The sequence below is a fragment of the Plecotus auritus genome (genome assembly GCF_963455305.1).
Source record: "Plecotus auritus genome assembly, chromosome: 13".
In the NCBI taxonomy this organism is placed as follows: Eukaryota; Metazoa; Chordata; class Mammalia; order Chiroptera; family Vespertilionidae; genus Plecotus; species Plecotus auritus.
The window spans coordinates 31,344,671-31,364,257 of NC_137779.1; the positions used below are offsets into that span (position 1 = coordinate 31,344,671).

Genomic DNA, 19,587 nt, shown 5'->3' on the forward strand with positions numbered 1-19,587 from the left:
CGAGGCGGGAGGGGGAGCTATTTTAAGTTAGGTTGGCAGTAACCCTGGTGAGTGCCCATCATCTCAAAGCAAATGCACTCGGAGTCTCGTCTGAAAGCCACGGGCCCTGGGGGGCCGAGTGGCTCCGGGTGGGGAAGGTTGGGGATGGCACACCGGTTGAAAGAAAAAAAAAACGAAAATGAACCTTCATTGCAATCAAAGGAAGCTTACAGGCCTCCGCGGGCAAGGCCTCCGTGTGCACTGCGCCGCCTGCACGCCCTGGGGTCTGGGGGGATCTTGTCCGTCGTGAGCACGCGGTCAAGTGCTGAGCTCACGGGCACCTGCGGCCCCGCCTGATGGGACACGGGCCATCCCCCAATCCTGACCTCTGACCTCTCAGAGCCAGCTGCCTCCTAGGAGCGTGCAGGACTCGGCAGGCCGCGGCCAGCCCCGGGCCTCAAGCTTGCTTGGATCTGGGATCAAGGTCTAACTCTAACGGAACCTCGTCAAGCACCCACGTCACTGAAGATACCGCGGCCTCGCCTGGGCCGTCTGGGAGCCGCGTGTCTCGGGAGCGGGCATTGCATTGGCAGGCCACCCGGCGCCTCTCCCCGTGCCGGCGCTTCGAGGAGGCGGGGCCTGGAGGAGACGCAGTGCGGGCAGTGGGACACGACTCCGGTCGGCTGCCCACGGCCCGGCTGCCGGAGCTCCAGCCACACTCTTACCGGGAAATCTGCCGGGCCCCGGCCGGTGTGGCTCAGTGGATAGAGCATCGGCCTGCGGACTGCAGGGCCCTGGGTTCGATTCCCGGTCAGGGCACAGGCCCGGGTTGTGGGCTCCGTCCCCGGTAGGGGGCGTGCGGGAGGCAGCCGGTCCATGATTCTCTCATGGATGTTTGTATCTCTCCCTCTTCCCTTCCTCTCTGACATCAATAAAAACACACATTTTCAAATTTATAAGGAAATCTGCCGTAAACACGTGGCCGAGGTTGGCTTTCCCGAGGGGCTGGCAATGCAATACGCAGCCCGGGAGGAGACGCCGGGCTCGCCGGGAAACGGCCGCTCGGGAAACACGCCCCGTGCTGGCCGGCGCCACGGGAATCGGGGACGATCGGGGCGGCTCAGCCCGCCACGCCTCCAGTTGCTTTCCAACTGAGACCAGTGGTCGTTGGAGACATTTCTTTCTCAGCCCCGGGACCCGGGCGCCCAGCGCAGAGCCCGCTAAGGCAGCTCGGGGCGTCTCGGTATCTTCAGCTGCTCACTTACGTGAAGGCTACTTTGCCTGATTAAGGTGTGAAATGAACACTCTTCTTCTGTTTCCAAGCAGATGAGCAAAGAAATAAAAATATATATAATATAAAGATAGAATAGAGGAAACTCGCGGCGATGACGTAAAATAAAAATGAGACGCTACACATGGATGTCATCTGGTCCTTCCGTGAGCCGGCGGGGGGTCTGCTCCTGGGAGGACCGCGACCCTCGGCCAGGTCCCGGCCGTGGCCCCGAGTCCGGGACGGGCCAGCCCCTCGCCCGCGCCCGCGCCCTCGCCCTCGCCACGGCCCGGTGTGCGTCTGTCACGCGGGGGGTCCCCTTGTGAGCAGAGGCAGCCGGTGGGAATGGAAAATGTCCCTTGTGGTGAGATATATGTAAGGGTCAGAGGTCAGCAGGTTTAGGACGGCCCCCTGGGGGCGGGAGGACGAGGAGACGCTCAGGGTGTGAGCTCCCGGCCCACGATGCGGAGACCACACGTGGGAGCGTGGGTGGCGGGGCAGGGGCGCGAGACATGCCGGGGACGCTGCTTACCCGTTTGGCCTTGGAGCGCGCGGGCGTGTCCTGCGGGCGGTGGGACGGGGCGTCGGAGAGGTAGACTTCCACGTCGTCAGGCACTTCTTCCAGGAAGTTGGAAGGCACCAGGCCTTTCTGCCCATTGAGCTCCCCCTGGGACACGCGAGGCGGAGGCCTTACTCCCCTTCCGACCAGCCGCCCTCCCCGCTAAAGGAGCAGCCGCCCTTGGCCCCGCCAGCTGGGCGTCGACCTAGGAACCAGGAGGTCAGGGTTCCATTCCCGGTCAGGGCACAGGCCTGGGTTGCAGGCTCCATCCCCAGTGTGGGGGGTGCAGGAGGCAGCCGGTCCATGATTCTCATCATTGATGTTTCCCTCTCTCCCCCTCCCTCCTTTCCTCCCTCTCCCTCCCTCCCTCTCCCTTCCTCTCCCTTCCTCTCTCCCTCCCTCTCTCCCTCCCTCTCCCTTCCTCCCTCTCTCTATATTTTAAAAATAAATAAGGAGCAGCCCCGGGACGGGGAGGGCCTGCTCTCGGGCTGGGGCAGCCGCTGTGGGAACCCGCCGGGCCCAGCCCGTCCACCCCTGGTTCCCTCCCCAAGGAGCGAGCCGACGGCACAGGCCGACGCGCCGACCAGCCCCGGGGTCTCGCGGCTTCACTCACGTAGTAGAACCCGTCCTCGTCGATGTCCCCGAGGACGGAGATGATGTCCCCCGTGCAGAAGGTGAGCTCGGCCTGGGGGGGAGGGCGCGGTGAGGGCCTTTTCTCAAAGAACCTCTCCTCGATTTGTCTCCTTTTCCCGTGATCTGGGCGTTAGCCTGCTCCTTCCGCCAGTGAGGACAGAAGACACAGAGCCGCCACGGGCCTCTGACCACGGCAACGCGGGCCACCCCCGGGACGCACGGGGCTCCCCGACTCCGGCCAGACTTCCACGCCGGCCACGGCCTCACACCCGCCAGATCCTTAATTTTAGCACCTGGGCGTCGGGGACCTGGGCCTCTAATAAATGCTCTCCCGCTGCGTCTGAGAGACTGTGCTCAGTTATTAATGAAACGTCTATTTCCTCGTCCATGAGGGCCGGGGAACGGGGGGAAGGATGTGAGGGAGGGGGGGAGGGGGGCAGGCTCCAGGCGGGAACAAGCCAACCAGGCTGAAAATGCGCTTTTCTTTCTAAATGCCCAGCCGGCGTAGCTCAGGGGTTGGGCTCTGACCTACGAACCAGGAGGTCACAGTTCCATTCCCCATCAGGGCACCAACCCGGGCTGCGGGCTCCATCCCCAGTGGGGGGCGTGCAGGAGGCAGCCGATCCACGATCCTCTCTCATCATGGATGTTTCTCTCTCTCCCCCGCTTCCTTCCTCTCTGAAATCATTAAAAAAAACCAAACAAACATGAAAATGGGGGGAGGCCGCCAGGCAGCATAAGTCAAACCTGATCAGGGCGCTTTGAACGGGGCCTCCCACTGGCCCCTCGTCAGACGTAACGATTAGGCAGAGCTCCCAGCCTCTCTCCGCCTGGACTCAGAGCCTACCCACCTCGCCGTCCTCTGCCCCTCTCCTCGGGTGACACCACTGGCACCCCCACTGGGTGTGGCTGCCGTGCCCTGAGCTGCGGGCAGGGGGCCCGCCTGGACTGCCGTCAGCCATTTACTGCTCTGGGGCCGCTCCGGGGAGGGTCCCGGCTCCTGCGCGGTGCCCAGGACGCCCTGCGGGAAGGGTGGGGAGGGCCCGCGCACCTCGACGTCGATGTTGGGCGAGCTCTCTCTGGGGTCGTAGTCGTACAAGGCCACCATCCTGCGCGTGGACACCGCCTGCTGCCGGCCACCTCGCCTGCTCCTCTCTGCTGACCGCGGGGGGGAAGGAAGCCATCATCACCATACTGGTAAGAGTGGGGCCGTCCTCGTCACCGCGGCACTGGGCCCCGGACGCGGCCCCCACCGGGCCTCAGGCACACAGCCCAGGGCCAGGCGCTGGCTTCCTAGGTTTAGTTTTAATTTAGAACAAGCGAGCACACCTTTGTGAGACCTGGGGCCGTGTTTCCTGAAACCCAACCACATGCGGCCCAGTCCGTGTGGCTCAGGGGCTGAGCGTCCACCTAGGAACCAGGAGGTCAGGGTTCGATCCCCCCCGCCCCCCAGGGCACAGGCCGGGGTTGCGGGCTCCATCCCCAGTGGGGAGTGTGCAGGAGGCAGCCGGTCCATGATTCTCTCTCGTCATGGATGTTTCTATGTCTCCCTCCCTCTCTGACATCCATAGAAATATATTTAAAGTGCACACACACGCACACACACATGCACACACACGCACGCACATGCACAAACACACACACGCACACATGTGCATTGGGGAGGGAGTGACAATGCTCCGAGCCGCCGGTTCCCAGGGGAGGTTAGGACCGTGACCTTGAGAAAGGACAGGGCGGCCCAGCGCCCTGGCTCCCGAGGAAGAGGGGCGGCCTCACCTATTCTCTCCACCGGCGTGTTGAGCGGGAGGAAGCCCTGTCGCAGGAGCTGCTCCATCATCTCCTCGTCCTCGGCCTGGATCTCGGAGACCATGTTGCAGGGGATGAGGCCGAGCCGCGCGCACGTCTCCCCGCGGTAGAAGCCGTCGGCATCCTTGTCGCCATAGACCTGCGGCCGTGGGAAGAAGCCGAGGCCTTGTGAGCGGCTGCCTCAGTTACGTCACTGCGGGGTGATTGGCTGGCTCAGAATTACATCACTGTGGGGTGATTGGCTGGCTCAGCGTTCCGTCACCCTGCCTACAGTATGGGGATTGGCTGGCTCGGAGTTACGTCACCCGCTTACAGTGAGGTGATTGGCTGGATCAGAATTACATCACTGTGGGTTGATTGGCTGGCTCAGAGTACGTCATCTGCTTACAGTGAGGTGATTGGCTGCCTCAGAATTATGTCACTGTGCAGTGATTGGCTGGCTCAGTTACATCACTGTGGGGTGATTGGCTGGCTCAGTTATGTCACCCGCTTATAGTGAGGTGATTGGCTGGATCAGAATTACGTCACTGTGGGGTGATTGGCTGGCTCAGAGTTATGTCACAGTGCGGTGATTGGCTGGCTCAGAGTTACGTCACCGCTTACAGTGCGGTGATTGGCTGGCTCAGAAGGCCCTCGGTCCAATACAGTAAAACAACAGGCTGTATCCTGTGCCTTCAACGACGCCCTCGGTGGCCGCGGAGTGCGCAGCCCTGAGGACCAGGCTGGTTCACGCTGGGCCGCCGTGGGCGTGGGCGCGGGCGCGTTGGAAGTCAGGCAGCGGGATGGGGGCGTGACGGAACCCACGGACCCTCCGGTGGCACCAGCGCCCTTCCCAGGCCTCGCTGTCGGGCAGGACGCCTGTTACCACCACCTTCCCCCTCCCCCACCCCCACCCCCACCCCACCCCTGCCCACGGGCTCCTGTCTTGCTCCGCCCCCCCCAGGCCACGCCTCCCCGATGGCGGGGTGAAGGCGGGGTGAAGGCGGGGCGATGGGGCGATGGCGGGGGCGATGGTGGGGGTGATGGCGGGGCGATGGGGCGATGGCGGGGCGATGGCGGGGGTGATGGCGGGGCGATGGGGCGATGGCGGGGCGATGGGGTGATGGCGGGTGATGGCGGGGTGACGGCGGGGGCGATGGGGCGATGGCCGGGACGATGGCAGGGCGATGGCGGGGTGATGGCGGGGCGATGGCGGTGGTGATGATGGGGTGATGGCGGGGTGAAGGGGCGATGGCGGGGGTGATGGCGGGGGTAGGGTTGATGGCGAGGGCGATGGCGGGGCGATGGGGTGACGGCGGGGCGATGGCCGGGACGCAGCCCCCGCACCCACCTTGATGATCTGTCCCTCCTTGAAGGGCAGCTCCTCCTCGGCGGCGTCGGGGTTGGGGGACATGCTCAGGGGGTCGTAGTCGAACAGGGCCACGAAGATGCGCGCCGGCGGCTCCTCGGCGCCAGGGTCCGTCTCGGACTCTTCGTAGAAGTCGGGGGACAGCCGGTCCCGGTCCCCGTAGTCATCTGGGAGCGGGAGGCACAGGACAGAGCTGTCACCCGCGGGGCGGGGACCCAGACACGCTCGTTCCGTCCTTTGAAAACACGTTTGGGACCCACGTGGCTCAGTGGTTGAGGTTGACCTATGACCCAGGAGGTCAGGGCACAGGCCGGGGCTCTGGGCTCCATCCCCCGTGGGGGGCGTGCAGGAGGCAGCCCATCTCTCATCAGGATGTTTCTCTCTCTCTCCCTCTCCCTTCTGCTCTGGAACCAATAAAAATGTATTTATTATTAGCCAAAACCGGTGTGGCTCAGTGGATAGAGCATCGGCCTGCGGACTGAAGGGTCCCGGGTTCGATTCCGGTCAAGGGCATGTACCTTGGTTGCGGGCACATCCCCAGGTGGAGGTGTGCAGGAGGCAGCTGATCCATGTCTCTCTCTCATCGATGTTTCTAACTCTATCCCTCTCCCTTCCTCTCTGTAAAAAAATCAATAAAATATATATTTTTAAAAAATGTGTTATTCGTTTATTTATTTATTCGTTAATTAGAGAACTCTCGGGGACACCTCGATCGGCCCAAGTTCAGTGAACTACCTGCCGGGAGGGAAAAAACCTGAGCAGCGGCCTCTTCCATGTCTTCGCACGGACTTTGGGGTTTTTGTTGTTTTGTTCTGGGGTTTGCTCACAGCGTTTGACGGGCGCTCCTGTTTTCTTCTCGCTTCCAACGTGATCTAAGCAGCGCGTCTCCCCGTTTGGGGTGGCTGCTGGGCACGATTCACTTTGGTCGTCTGAAAGCGTTAACGGCACCTTTCCCGGTGAGGACCCTTACACGTGGGTTTTGTTTCTCTCGTGCCGTTTCTGCCCGCTGGTCGCCCCAACGGAGAGTTTTTTTGTATCTCTAGATGAAAACGCTATTCCCAATCATTTTTTAATGTTTTTGTTATTTTTAAATAGATATTTTTATGGACTTCAGAGAGAGGAAGGGAGAGGGAGAGAGAGAAACATCCACGAGGAGAGAGAATCCTGGATCGGCTGCCTCCTGCACGCCCCCCACTGGGGATCGAGCCCCCAACCTGGGCCTGTGCCCTGACCGGGAATCGAACCGCCCACTCATGTTCTTAGATGTTTAGGTTGAGGACTAAGCCGCCCCACGTGCCCTGCGGTTGAAAGAAAGACAAAGGGTCAGCAGGCCCACTCACCGATGGACGGGGCCACTGGCCGGGACCTCTGCGGGCCGGCGCCTCCGTGGGGATACCTCCGGCCCCCGTGCTCTGTCCTGTCCGCCCGTCCTGCAGACGCTGGGTTCCCTAAAATCTGAAGACAGGACGGCAGAGTCATAAGTCCCGCCGGCCCAGAGACACGAGAATGAAGTCAGCCAAATCAACTCGAAGCAGAAGCTTAAAGGCAACTAAACGTAGCTTTTAACTGAAAGGTTAGCTGAATGACCCGGGGACCAAGCCGCTCACCCCGGGCACCCCGACTTCCACAGTGGAGTTGCTTTTCGAAAGCAACTGGGGCGGGGGGGTGGCTGGGGAGGGGGCATCTTTGTGTTGCTGCTTTTGCTGCAGAAGCCAGATGCATATATGGTTTTTTTTATATGTTTTTATTGATGTCAGAGAGGAAGGGAGAGGGAGAGAGAGAGAGAGAGAGAGAGAAACATCCATGATGAGAATCATGGACCAGCTGCCTCTTGCACGCCCCCCACTGGGGATGGAGCCCACAACCCGGGCATGTGCCCTGACCGGGAATCGAACCCTGACCTCCTGGTTCCTAGGTCGACGCTCAACCCCTGACTCACGCCGGCCGGGCGAGAAGGCTGAGATTTTGACCCAAGCAGAGAATAGTTTCAATACGACTCATTGGATTCGTCGCCCCAACGGCCCCTTTGACCGCTAGGGCCTCCTCCTAGGATCACCAACGTGCGACCAGGCCGCACGGCCACGTGTCCCGCGGGGACGCAGCTGCACGGGAGGTTATGGAAACCTCCAGGGCAGAAGTTTCTGGGTGTCTGACACTCAAGGCGCCATCCTGGCCCTCCTCTGAGGACAGGGTCCCTCCGGGGCGGCCCTGCCTGGATACGCGCCCCTAACACGCACCCGAGGTTAGCTCTGTGTCAGAGCGTCCGGCAAAGCCTCCAGGTCCCGGGGAAGTGATCTGAGTGGGCAAGTTCTGGGGGCCCAGGGAAGGAGCAGGGATAAGAGGGGGTGGCACGGGCCGGACACGGGTGGGCCGGGTGACGCGTGGGGCAGAGCCCGCTAAGTGGACAGATCGCAGACTGCACCGGCCCGGAGCCCAGGCCTGGCCCACCTGCGCTCTCACCTGTGTGTTCACGGACACGTGTGAGCAAACGCTCGGAACACGGATACAACTCAGAGAGGAGTGAAGCTCCTGACAACCGTTCACACACCTGGGGGGCCGGGGCGGGGCGGGGCGGGGGGGTGTCTAGAGCTGATGATGGACAATCCACTCTGAAAACTGGATGTAAGGGAATGAACCCCTTTGGAACAAGAGGCACCAATGGATCTCTTGGATCACTGATCTTTTCCTTTTTCCAGTGACGGATGAAGGCCATAAAACAAAAAACAAAACAAACAAAAAACCACCCCAAACCACCCCAAGAAGAAACCCTTCGATCCTATCGGCGGCCGTAACCACCCCTGAGTTCATTCGGGAAAAGCACGTTGCCAAACTCGTGGGTGACGAGCGTTCAGCTAACCCTTAATTAAAATTTAGATTCAGCTGTCCTTGAACCAAAGCAGCCAGAATCGTCGCTGATTGGGGGGGTGGGGGGTGGGGATCTCATCCGAAAGCAACAGAAAGAAGCCGGTCAGCAGGTCTACGATTGGAAGCGATGGGCAGCGATGGCAATCGGACATCAGCCGGGTCCCCCGGAGGCACCAACATAAAGAGGGGGGGAGAGATGCGAGGGGGGGGCGGACGGATTGGTCTGGCAAGCGGAGGGGAGGGCTCACGACACACACCACGGGGCCTTCTGCCACTCGGGGAACCGCCTGTGGGTGCTGGGCGGTCGCCCTACTGGGGGGCGTGTTTATGCTTTTCTTCCAGGCGTCGGGCCCCGCGGGCTGGTCCCAGCCAGACTTCCTGGGGGCCGGCCTCTCCGGGTTCGGGTGGGGGCCGTCGCTCCGGACGACGGGGCCGGGGTCCTTCTCCCCAAAGTCCTCCTCGATGCTGCTCTGCCGGGTCAGCGTCCGCCGCCGGGCCAGCAGGGGCCGGAGGGTCCTACAGGGACGGGGCCCGGGGCCCGGGCTGCCCGCGGCGGCCACGCTCCGGAAGCTCAGTCGCGGGTCCTCTTCTTCGCTCCCGCAGTCCAGGCCGCTGTCCGGGCTCCTGGTGGCCGAGCGGCCGACCCGGCAGCCCCCGTCTCCGTGAAGGAAGTCCTCGGCGTGAGGGCCGCTGGGTTTCGCGGAGACCCGGGAGCCCCGGGGAGCTCGGGGCCCCCGGCAGGGCCTGGCGCGCCTGGATTCCCAGGCCCCGGACGGGCACCCTACGCCCTGTCTGTGCAGGAACTCACAGGGCTCCGCGTCCTCCTCGGCTACTTCGGGGATACTGAACAGCCTCACACTGTGGGGGGCCTGCGGGGGGCCCTCGGGCGGCTCCGGGTACACCCCGTCCGAGGTCCTATGCCTAGAACACTCCTAAGGGGGCATGCGGGACCCACGGGTGTGAGCAGCAGACGTGAAGGGGGCGAGGGAGGGAGAGAAAACAGACAGACACCATTAGTCCCGGGGCCACGAGGGAGGGGAGCATGCTGGGGGGCGGGGGGGCGTGCTCGGGCCGGGCTCTGAAATGGGGGTGCCGTGGGCGGAGGATGGAGCGAGGCGGGAGCAGCAGGGGACAGGCCATGCACTAAACCAGCGGCGTAGGCGGGGGGGGGGGGGGGTGCGCAGAGGCAGGGCGCTGCCCATGGCCACGCGGCTGGGTGCTGGGAGACCGGAGCTCCGCGGCCCGCTGGCTGCGCCCACAGCCTCAGGGTGGCGGCCACTGGACGCCGGGTGACGGAGCCGCGTCCCAGCAGTCCCTGCCCGCTCTCATCTCTCCCCAGCACTGGGCGGACCTTCCTTCCTGTCGGGCTGGGTCATCGACCCCCGGCTGAAAGGTCAGTGTGAAGTTGGGACCTGGTGGCTCAGCGCCGTGGCCTCGCTCCTGCCCCTCGGCGTCTGCAAAGGCCTCCTGGACCCTTCCGACAGGAAGCAGGCTCCCCGGGGCTCCCCGAGCCCCTGCACCAGCCCCCGACCCTGGCTTGGGCTTCCAGGTCAGCCTGAGCAGCTTCGGATCCTTACACACGTGAGAACACTGCAGACAAGCTAAAGGGACCCTGCAGCTGTCAGCCGGCCAACTTCCTGCCACGTCATTGGCCCACTTCCTGCCACGTGTTTGGCCCCACTTCCTGCCACATCATTGGCCCACTTCCTGCCATGTTTGGCCCCACTTCCTGCCACATCATTGGCCCACTTCCTACAACGTTTGGCCCCACTTCCTGCCACATCATTGGCCCACTTCCTGCCACGTGTTTGGCCCCACTTCCTGCCACGTCATTGGCCCACTTCCTGCCACGTTTTTGGCCCCACTTCCTGCCACATCATTGGCCCACTTCCTGCCATGTCCTTGGCCCACTTCCTGCCACGTGTTTGGCCCTCTTTCTGCCACTTCATTGGTCCATTTCCTGCCATGTCCTTGGACCAGTTCCTGCCACATCCTTGGTCCACTTCCTGCCACATCATTGGCCCCACATCCTGCCACGTCATTGGCTCACTTCCTGCCACGTCATTGACCCCACATCCTGCCACGTCATTGGCACCACTTCCTGCCATGTCCTTGGCCCGCTTCCTGCCAGCTGTGATGTCCACTCAGCTGTTCCCAAGGGGGTGGGGCTGTGCTTGCGGCCACAGGGTTTTATGACGACCTTGCGTGCCCCCTGGGCCTCCTCCCTTCATTTCTTTGCTCAACAGCCCCCGGGGGTTCCCTCCCAGGAGCTTCCTCCCGACAAGGAGAAGCACCGTGGACGTGGGAAACCAGGCCGCTTCCCCTGGTCCAGCTGTGAGCATGGGGCGTCCTGGGGACACGAGGCTGGACCCCCCCCCCACCCACCCACCCCCACCCCGGGCCTTCCTCCGTCACAGGCTGCTGCCTCCTGCTGGATGGGGCCTTGGAGAGCCGCGGGGGCAGGTGCGAGGGGCCAGCGCCAGGGGCGGGAGCAGCAACCGAGCGGGGTCTGCACAGGGACCTGGCACGGTGGGGGCCTTTGCGGGGCATCAGCCAGTCTCTCTGTGCCAGGCGGCCCTGAGCTCCTGGAGAAACGCCGGGCGGGCCCCTTCTCCCCACGGGGTCTCCTCCCCAACACCCTTCCGCCCGGAAAACTGTGCCACAGGGTCCTACCAGCTGTCCCGCCTTCTGTCTGTCTCCCTGGGGGTGGGGAAGGGCTAGGAGCAGGGGTCCCGCCCATCTGTGCCCCCGTGGCCTGGTGCAGGGCCTGGCCCACAGAGGGGACCCCCCCACCGGAAGCCACGCTGCTCAGGGGCGTGAATACATGCTCGAGCCAGAGCAGCCAGCAGCGGGGTGGCCGCGCCCCCGACAAGGACAGGGACACACGAGGGGCCCCCCCTCCTGGGCTTCGTCTCCATGACGGTGACCTCCCCTCAAACCCCGCTGATGACCACGCCGAGCACGGGGTCCCTGGTGGGGGGTGTCTGAGGAGGGTCGTGTGTGGGGACCCCCACTGTCCCCGAGGACAGCCTTCCCTCCTCGCCCTCTTCACCCTCCCGCCCTCCTGCAGGGCCCAGCTGAGTGCCAGGACCTTCCCACCATCCCCCCAGCCGGCCCAGGTGCTCCCGATGCCCCGTCCTGACTCAGGGGTCCCTGCTGGTTCTCGGGGTTAGAGCTCAGGCCCGGGGTGGAGGTGGGCCTTCACTGTTCCCCTCCTCCCCACCACCCCCCCCCTAATCCCTGCTGCCAAGCTGGGGGCCCCCAGAGGCTGCCGAGGGCTTCTCCCACACCCCTCACCCGACGTGTCGGCCGAGTTCAGACCCAGAGGAAGGGCGGGATTCCCGGATGCAAAGTCAACGGCGAGGATGAAGCCAGTCCCGAGGGGTGGGCTCCCGGGGGGGGGCAGCAGGGTGAGGCCGGGGGGGGGGCGGCCGCACTGACCTTGAGGGCGCCCTGGGACGTGCCGCTGGGCCGCCGCCGCCCCCCCTCCAGCTGCATCTCCGAGCACAGCTCCTCCTCATCCTCCTCCATGATGTCCGACAGGTCCGAGCCCCGGCTGCTCTCCGTGTGGTACTCGTCTCCATGGCAACAGTGCGGCTGGGGCAGGAAGGGTTCGGTGAGCACCCTCGCCAGGCCCGGAGCTCCTTCCTCGCCCTCTCGGCTAACGGGCTCGGACTCGGGCGCTCAAAGATGCGTCTGGCGTCGGGCATGAGGCGTGGGCACGGGAGATGGAGGGTGGGGCGGCGGGTGGGGTGGAGGTGGTGTCCATGCGCCTCTTCCAGGCGTTTAAGATTTAAACAGCAGCCTGGGGTCTAAAACACACACAGCCCGCCCCGCGCGGCTCCGTGGCTGCGCATCGACCCACGAACCAGGAGGTCAGGGTTCGATTCCCGGTCGGGGCACAGGCCCGGGTGGCGGGCTCCATCCCCAGTGGGGGGCGTGCAGGAGGCAGCCGGTCCATGATTCTCTCTCTCGTCACGGATGTTTCTGTCTCTCTCTCTCCCTCTCCCTGCCTCTCTCTGAAATCGATGAAAACACATTTTAAATAGAGTAATTCATTCGATAAAATGCACGCACACGGCTGGTCGGGGCGGGATCGGGACCCGTCTGAGGACATTCCCATCAGACGAGGCCCGGCAGAACCTGAGGCCGACCCGCCCCGGGGACCCGCTGTGGGCCCTGCCCCGCCGCCCGCACCCTGGTCGGCCGAGGGGCCCCGGGTTGGGAAGGTTGGGGATGGCACACGGGTGGAAAGAAAAATCTAAAATGAACCTTAACTGCCATCAAAGAAAGCTTACAGGCCCCCGTGTGCGAGGCCCCCGTGTGCAAGGCCTCCGTGTGCGAGGCCTCCGTGTGCAAGGCCTCCGTGTGCAAGGCCTCTGTGTGCAAGGTCCCCGTGTGCAAGGCCTCCGTGTGCAAGGCCCCTGTGTGCAAGGCCTCTGTGTGCAAGGCCCCCGTGTGCAAGGCCTCCGTGTGCAAGGCCCCAGTGTGCGAGGCCTCCGTGTGCAGGTCCCCGTGTGCAAGGCCTCCGTGTGCAAGGCCCCAGTGTGCAAGGCCTCCGTGTGCAAGGCCCCAGTGTGCGAGGCCTCCATGTGCAGGTCCCCGTGTGCAAGGCCTCCGTGTGCAAGGCCTCCGTGTGCAAGGCCTCCGTGTGCAAGGCCCCAGTGTGCGAGGCCTCCGTGTGCAGGTCCCCGTGTGCAAGGCCTCCGTGTGCAAGGCCCCAGTGTGCAAGGCCTCCGTGTGCAAGGCCCCAGTGTGCGAGGCCTCCATGTGCAGGTCCCCGTGTGCAAGGCCTCCGTGTGCAAGGCCTCCGTGTGCAAGGCCTCTGTGTGCAAGGTCCCCATGTGCAAGGCCTCTGTGTGCAAGGTCCCCGTGTGCAAGGCCTCTGTGTGCAAGGTCCCCATGTGCAAGGCCTCCGTGTGCAAGGCCCCCGTGTGCAAGGCCTCTGTGTGCAAGGTCCCCGTGTGCAAGGCCTCTGTGTGCAAGGTCCCCATGTGCAAGGCCTCCGTGTGCAAGGCCCCCGTGTGCAAGGCCTCTGTGTGCAAGGCCTCCGTGTGCAAGGCCTCTGTGTGCAAGGCCTCCGTGTGCAAGGTCCCCATGTGCAAGGCCCCCGTGTGCAAGGCCCCCGTGTGCAAGGCCTCCGTGTGCAAGGCCCCCGTGTGCAAGGCCTCCGTGTGCAAGGCCCCCGTGTGCAAGGCCTCCGTGTGCAAGATCCCCGTGTGCGAGGCCTCTGTGTGAAGGCCCCCGTGTGCAAGGCCTCCGTGTGCAAGGCCCCCGTGTGCGAGGCCTCCGTGTGCAAGGCCCCCGTGTGCGAGGCCCCCGTGTGCAAGGCCTCCGTGTGCAAGGCCCCCGTGTGCGCTGCGCGGCCTGCCCGTGACCGGAGGTGTGATTTCTGAATCTCCCATGATGCTTAGCACATAGATGCCCGGCAAACATCTGCCCGGTTACCGGGAGTGAATCAACCAATGGCAGGTTTTGCCCCAACTGAACCTGGCGGTAGGCGGTGTGATGGGGGGCTAAGAGAGGGGGGGCTAAGAGAGGGGGGCTAAGAGAGGGGGGGCTCGCATACAGTCTGTCCCCAAATGCGGCCCCAGAGCACAGTTAAATCGGAACCCCTGCACCCACTAAGATGGCTGCCACAAGGGCGGGCACCTCCCCATCTTTCTGGGGGCGGGTGGGGGGGGGGTCCTGACCTCCAGCAGCTCCTGTGGCCACTGCCCCCGCTGCCCGCCCGGCACCCCCCGCCCGGCACCCCCCGCCCGGCACTCACGGGCTTGCCCAGCTCGGAGCCCTTCAGGAAGTCGTCCACGGAGGCGCCCCTCCTCCTGACCTCGGGGGACTCGTAGCCGTCCTCCTCGTCCGAGTTGGCGTAGTGCCCACTCCTGTCCAGGAACACGCTCCTCTTCTCTAACTTGAGGAGGAGCGCGCGGGTGAGCGGGGCGCCGGGCGGGCTGCGCAGGGGAGGGGGCGCCCGGGCTCCCCGGTCTCTGGGTCCCACCCTTCCCTTCGCCCCCCACGGCCCCTCAGAGCCACCGTGCGGGGGCCCGGTCAGAGGCCGCCCTGGCTCCCGGGGGCGGGGGGGGACGTATCTTATTTTATTTTATTTTATTTTTATTGATTTGAGAGGGACCGACGCGGGCGGCGGCCTTACCCTGCTGCTCTCCGCCACCCTCTGCGCGGCCTCCCGGGCCATGGCCTTGGCCACGGAGGTGGACACGGGCACGCCCTGCGGCTGCGGGAGGATCCGGCTGGGCGAGGGGCGAGCGCCGGCCGGGCAGGCCCGGGAGCTCCAGCGTGTGCCCGAGGGACGGCGCCCGGCCCTGCTCCCAGGCCTCGTCGGCGTGGACGTGGGCACCCGGGCGGTCATCTTTGGTTTCGGGGGCTCCGGCACTTGCGAATGGCTTCGGGGTGGGCGCTCTCGGGGGGGCGGGAGGCACCAGGAGGTCGGGGGGGACGGCGGCGACGGCCGAGTCCACGGACTCGCCCTGGGCCGAGAGGGTCCGCACCGTCACGCCCTTGGCGTCCAGGCCGCGCAGCCGCGCCAGCTCCACGGCCACGCCATCCGCCGTGGGGGCGGCGACCTCGGCCACCTGCACGGAGAGAGCCACTGACGGGCCGCCCGACCCCGCCAGCCCTCCCCCCCGCACCCCTGGGCGAGGTCCCCGTGTGACCGGGGATGGGGGCCCGTGAGCGAGGGGCCCGTGGGAGTCTGTGGACACCAGCGCCCCCCGCCACCACCGTTGGACAGAACCAACTCAGAGACACGCTGAGGGGCGCAGAGAGGTCAGGACATGAAGTTCACTGTGGCCGAAGCTGGGCAGGAGGGGGGCGGGGCCGAGGCCAGGACGGGCGTCCTGACCGTGGAGACGGTGGGGCCTGCCTGGCCGGGGAGCAGAGACAGGGCCACCGGCTGCAGGGACCCCGCGCAAGAGGGAGCTGGAGGCAGCCAGACACTGCGGCCCGCTGAGCCTGCTCCTTGGAAATGGGGCGCAGGGAGGAGGCAGCTGCATGACCCACGGGCTGGGAGGGGGAGGGGGAAGGGGAGGGAGGGGAGGGGGAGGGGGAGGAGAGAGGAGGGAGGAGGCAGCTGCATGACCCATGGGCCAGGACAGGGATGGGGAGGGGAGGGGGAAGAGAATGGGGAGGGGGAGGGGGATGAGGAGGGGAAGGGGGAGGGGAGGGGAGGGGTAGAGGAGGGGGAGGGGGAGGAGAGAAGGAGGGGAGAGGGAGGGGAGGGGAGGGAGAGGGAAGGAGGCAGCTGCATGACCCACAGGCCGGGAGGGGGAGGGGGAAGAGGAGGGGGAGGGGGAGGGGTGGGGGAGGGGGAAAGGGAAGGGACGGGGGAGGGGCTGGGGCTGAGGCTGTCGGCTTCCCCACCCTGCCCTGTGGAGTCAAGGCCCGGCCATGTGTTCAGGGGGACTCATGGGCCTGTCACCTATCGGGGGGGGGGGGGGGCCCTGATGTCGGGGAACTCCAGACAGGAGGACTTTTAAAAATCACATTTTTATCGATTCCAGAGAGGAAGGGAGAGGGAGAGAGAGAGAGAGAAACATCCATGATGAGAGAGAATCACGGATCGGCTGCCTCCTGCACGCCCCCTACTTGTGGGGATCAGGCCCACAACCCGGGCCTGTGCCCTGACCGGGAATTGAACCGGGACCTCCTGGTTCCTAGGTCAACGCTCAACCCCGGGGCCTCGTGGGCCGGGCAAAACAGGTGGACTTTTAATCCCGGGGGCAGGAGAGCCAGGAGGGTGAGGAGTGGGAGGCGGCCAGGGGATTCTGGGAAGGGGCGGGACAGAAGTGGGGGGGCCTCGTGCTCTGCAGCCCTGGGGTGGGGGTGGCCCTGGGGTGGCGGGTGCTGGTGGTAGAGGAGGGAGGAAGGACGCTCAGCGGTCACCCATCCCCGGAGCAGGTATCCACGGTGCTGGGGTGCCCCCTCCCCCCGTGACTCACCCTCTGCCCCTTTGCGTACACGCCGTAGCCCGTGACGCTGGCCCCATTGGACAGCCCGGTGGCGCTCAGGGCGGGCGGCTTCCAGGAGACCTGGGCAGTGGCCGGGGCGGCCCCCGCCTGGACCGTGACGTCTTGGGGGGCAGCCGGGGGACCTGGGGACAGACGCAGAGGCACGTGCCGGGCGGGGCTCTCCCGGGAGGAGGCCACTCGCGACAGGGACCGGCTCCCGTTACAGGTGATCACAGAGCCGGCCCGTGGTCAGCCGTGTCCTCACGGCTCCGTACGGTGACGGGGTCACACGGGGGTCACAGGGATCCCTGTGTTGTACCTGGAACGCGTGTGCGGATGTGTGCCGGCTCCACTTTAATAAAAATAAACAAACATGAGCCCGGCCGGCCTGGCCCAGGGGCTGAGTGTCAACCTGTGAACCAGGAGGTCAGGGTTCGATTCCCGGTCAGGGCACAGGCCCCGGCTGCGGGCTCCATCCCCAGTGGGGGGCGTGCAGGAGGCAGCCGATCCAGGATCCTCTCTCCTCATGGATGTTTCTGTCTCTCTCCCTCTCCCTTCCTCCCTGACATCAATAAAAATTCATTTTAAATAAATAAATAAACAAACAAACAAACCCGCATGAGAAACAGGAGTGGCTGGGCCGGCCGGGGGGGCAGGGGCGGGGGGGGGGGGGGAGGGGAGTGGCAGAGCCGATGGAGGAGGGCGCCCCCTGGCTGCCCCGTCGGGAACCAGCGACGGGTCCTCAGGCCGTGGTTGGACCAAGCTGCTGGGGGTCCCCAGGCGCCCCCCCTCCCCGACTCAGGCCTGGCCAATGGGCATATGACTGCGCCTGGCCTCGCCCCTCCTCCCTCCGTGTGTGTGTGTGTGTGTGTGCATGTGTGTGCGCGTGTCTATGTGTGTGTCTCTGTGTGTGCATGTGTGTCTCTCTGTGTGTGCATGTGTGTGTGCGTGTGTCTGTGTGTCTCTGTGTGCTTGTGTGTGTCTCTCTGTGTGTGCATGTGTGTGCACATGTCTGTGTCTCTCTGTGTGTGCATGTGTGTGTCTCTGTGTGTCTCTGTGTGTGCATGTGTGTGTCTCTCTGTGTGCATGTGTGTACGCGTGTCTATGTGTCTCTCTGTGTGTGCATGTGTGTCTCTGTGTGTCTCTCTGTGTGCATGTGTGTGTCTCTGTGTGTGCATGTGTGTCTCCATGTGCATGTGTGTCTCTCTGTGTGTGCATGTGTGCGCGTGTCTGTGTGTGCATGTGTGTGCATCTCTGTGTCTCTCTGTGTGTGCATGTGTGTGTGTGTGCATATGAGTGTCTCCGTGTGTGTGTGTGTGCGCATCTGTGTGTGTGTGTCTCTCTCTCTGTGCATGAGCATGTGTGTGTGTGTGTGTGTGTGTGTGTGTGTGTGTCTCCCTCACACACCATCCCCTTTGCCGTCCGGGAGCTCACCCGCTGGGCGCAAGGACAGAGTCGTCGCCCGGAGAACACGGGCCTGACCAGCCACGGGGAGAGTGACGGGGTCACAGGGATCCGCTCAGACGCCACCCCCTCGGGACCCAGGTCCCACTGCCGACACCCCCTCTCTCTCACATACACAGGCGCGCGCAGCGCAGCGCTGCGCGCGCGCACACACACACACACACACACACACACACCGTGTCTGGCAGGTGACTTAGGGGTTTCCCCGGATGCTGTGGCTGCACGTAGCTCCCCTCGTCCCCCTCCCCAGCCCCTACGTCCTGCACGGGTGACCCCCCCCTCGCTCCCCACGGAGTCCCGGAGGCCGCTCACCGGCGGGCAGCGTGGAGAACTCCACAAAGGCCTCCTTCTTCTCCCTCTGCTCCAGGGGCAGCTGCCAGGGCACCTGGTGGGGGCGGGCCAGCACGCGGACCTTGTAGGCGGTGCCGGGCCTGAGGTTGAGCAGCTGGTACTGGTAGCGGGCGGCCCGCACCACGCCCAGCTCCTGCCCGTCCAGGAATACCACGTGGCTGTAGTTGCTGTTGGTGGGCATCCAGGAGAGGTGCGCCGAGGTCGGCGTGATGTTGTCCACGCGCAGCTGGGACGGGGCGACCACCACCTCCTTGCCCACGAGCAGCGTGCACCGCAGCTGGTCCGAGCTGCCCCGGCCGGTCACGCACTGCACGGACACGCGGTGGGTGCGGGCGGCTACGCTCAGCTTCTCGATGAGCGCCTTGGTCCTGCCGGCCAGCGGGAGGCTCAGGCGCGGCTGCTGGTCCACCAGCACCGTGTAGCCGCCCACGGGGCCCCAGCCCGGCGGCACGGCGGGCGGCTCCCAGCCCACGATCACGCTCTTGGCCAGCTGCTTGATGAGGGTGATCTTCCGGGGGTAAGGCACAAGGTCTTCGCCGAGGTCATCGATGCTCACGTCCTGCGTCCCCACGCCGTCGTCGTCCTCGGGGCCCGGGGCCGGCGGGGAGGGCGGGGGCAGGTCCAGGGGGTCCTCCCCGCCCAGGCCCAGGCCCAGGCCCAGGCCCAGGCCTGCCTGGTTGAGGAGGTTCCGTCCCTGCTCGGTCTCCAGCGCGCTCAGCCGGGCCTCGCTGTCCTGCACCAGGTCCACAAAGTTGGAGGGCACCAGCCCCCTCTGCCCGCCCAGGAGCTCACCTGCTGGGAGCGAGGGCAGAGTCACCCCCCGGGGCGCACAGCCCGCAGCCTCGGGTGCGTGACCGGGTCCCGCTGCCGACACCCCCACGGCCACCTGCAGGGCGTCCCCCACCCACCAGCCTGCCTTGGACCCGGGTCCCGCTGCCGACACCCCCACGGCCACCCGCGGGGCGTCCCCCACCCACCAGCCCGCCTTGGACCCGGGTCCCGCTGCCGACACCCCCACGGCCACCCACGGGGCGTCCCCCACTCACCAGCCCGCCTTGGACCCGGGTCCCGCTGCCGACACCCCCACGGCCACCCGCGGGGCGTCCCCCACCCACCAGCCTGCCTTGGACCCGGGTCCCGCTGCCGACACCCCCACGGCCACCCGCGGGGCGTCCCCCACCCACCAGCCCGCCTTGGACCCGGGTCCCGCTGCCGACACCCCCACGGCCACCCACGGGGCGTCCCCCACTCACCAGCCCGCCTTGGACCCGGGTCCCGCTGCCAACACCCCCACGGCCACCCACGGGGCGTCCCCCACCCACCAGCCTGCCTTGGACCCGGGTCCCGC

General features: G+C 65.3%; 1 protein-coding gene across 1 annotated transcript in view; it reads right to left on the bottom strand.

Annotated features, from left to right (window-relative positions):
* Positions 1-19,587, bottom strand: part of RIMBP2 (RIMS binding protein 2) — a 65,093-nt gene that overhangs the window by 1,654 nt on the left and 43,852 nt on the right. The window contains 13 exon segments of the mRNA XM_080650555.1: positions 1,782-1,916; positions 2,422-2,493; positions 3,493-3,596; positions 4,218-4,386; positions 5,578-5,762; positions 6,936-7,050; positions 8,718-9,392; positions 11,902-12,057; positions 14,231-14,371; positions 14,612-14,719; positions 14,721-15,050; positions 16,416-16,567; positions 18,201-19,031. Coding sequence (XP_080506681.1) covers positions 1,782-1,916; positions 2,422-2,493; positions 3,493-3,596; positions 4,218-4,386; positions 5,578-5,762; positions 6,936-7,050; positions 8,718-9,392; positions 11,902-12,057; positions 14,231-14,371; positions 14,612-14,719; positions 14,721-15,050; positions 16,416-16,567; positions 18,201-19,031 — 3,173 coding nt within the window.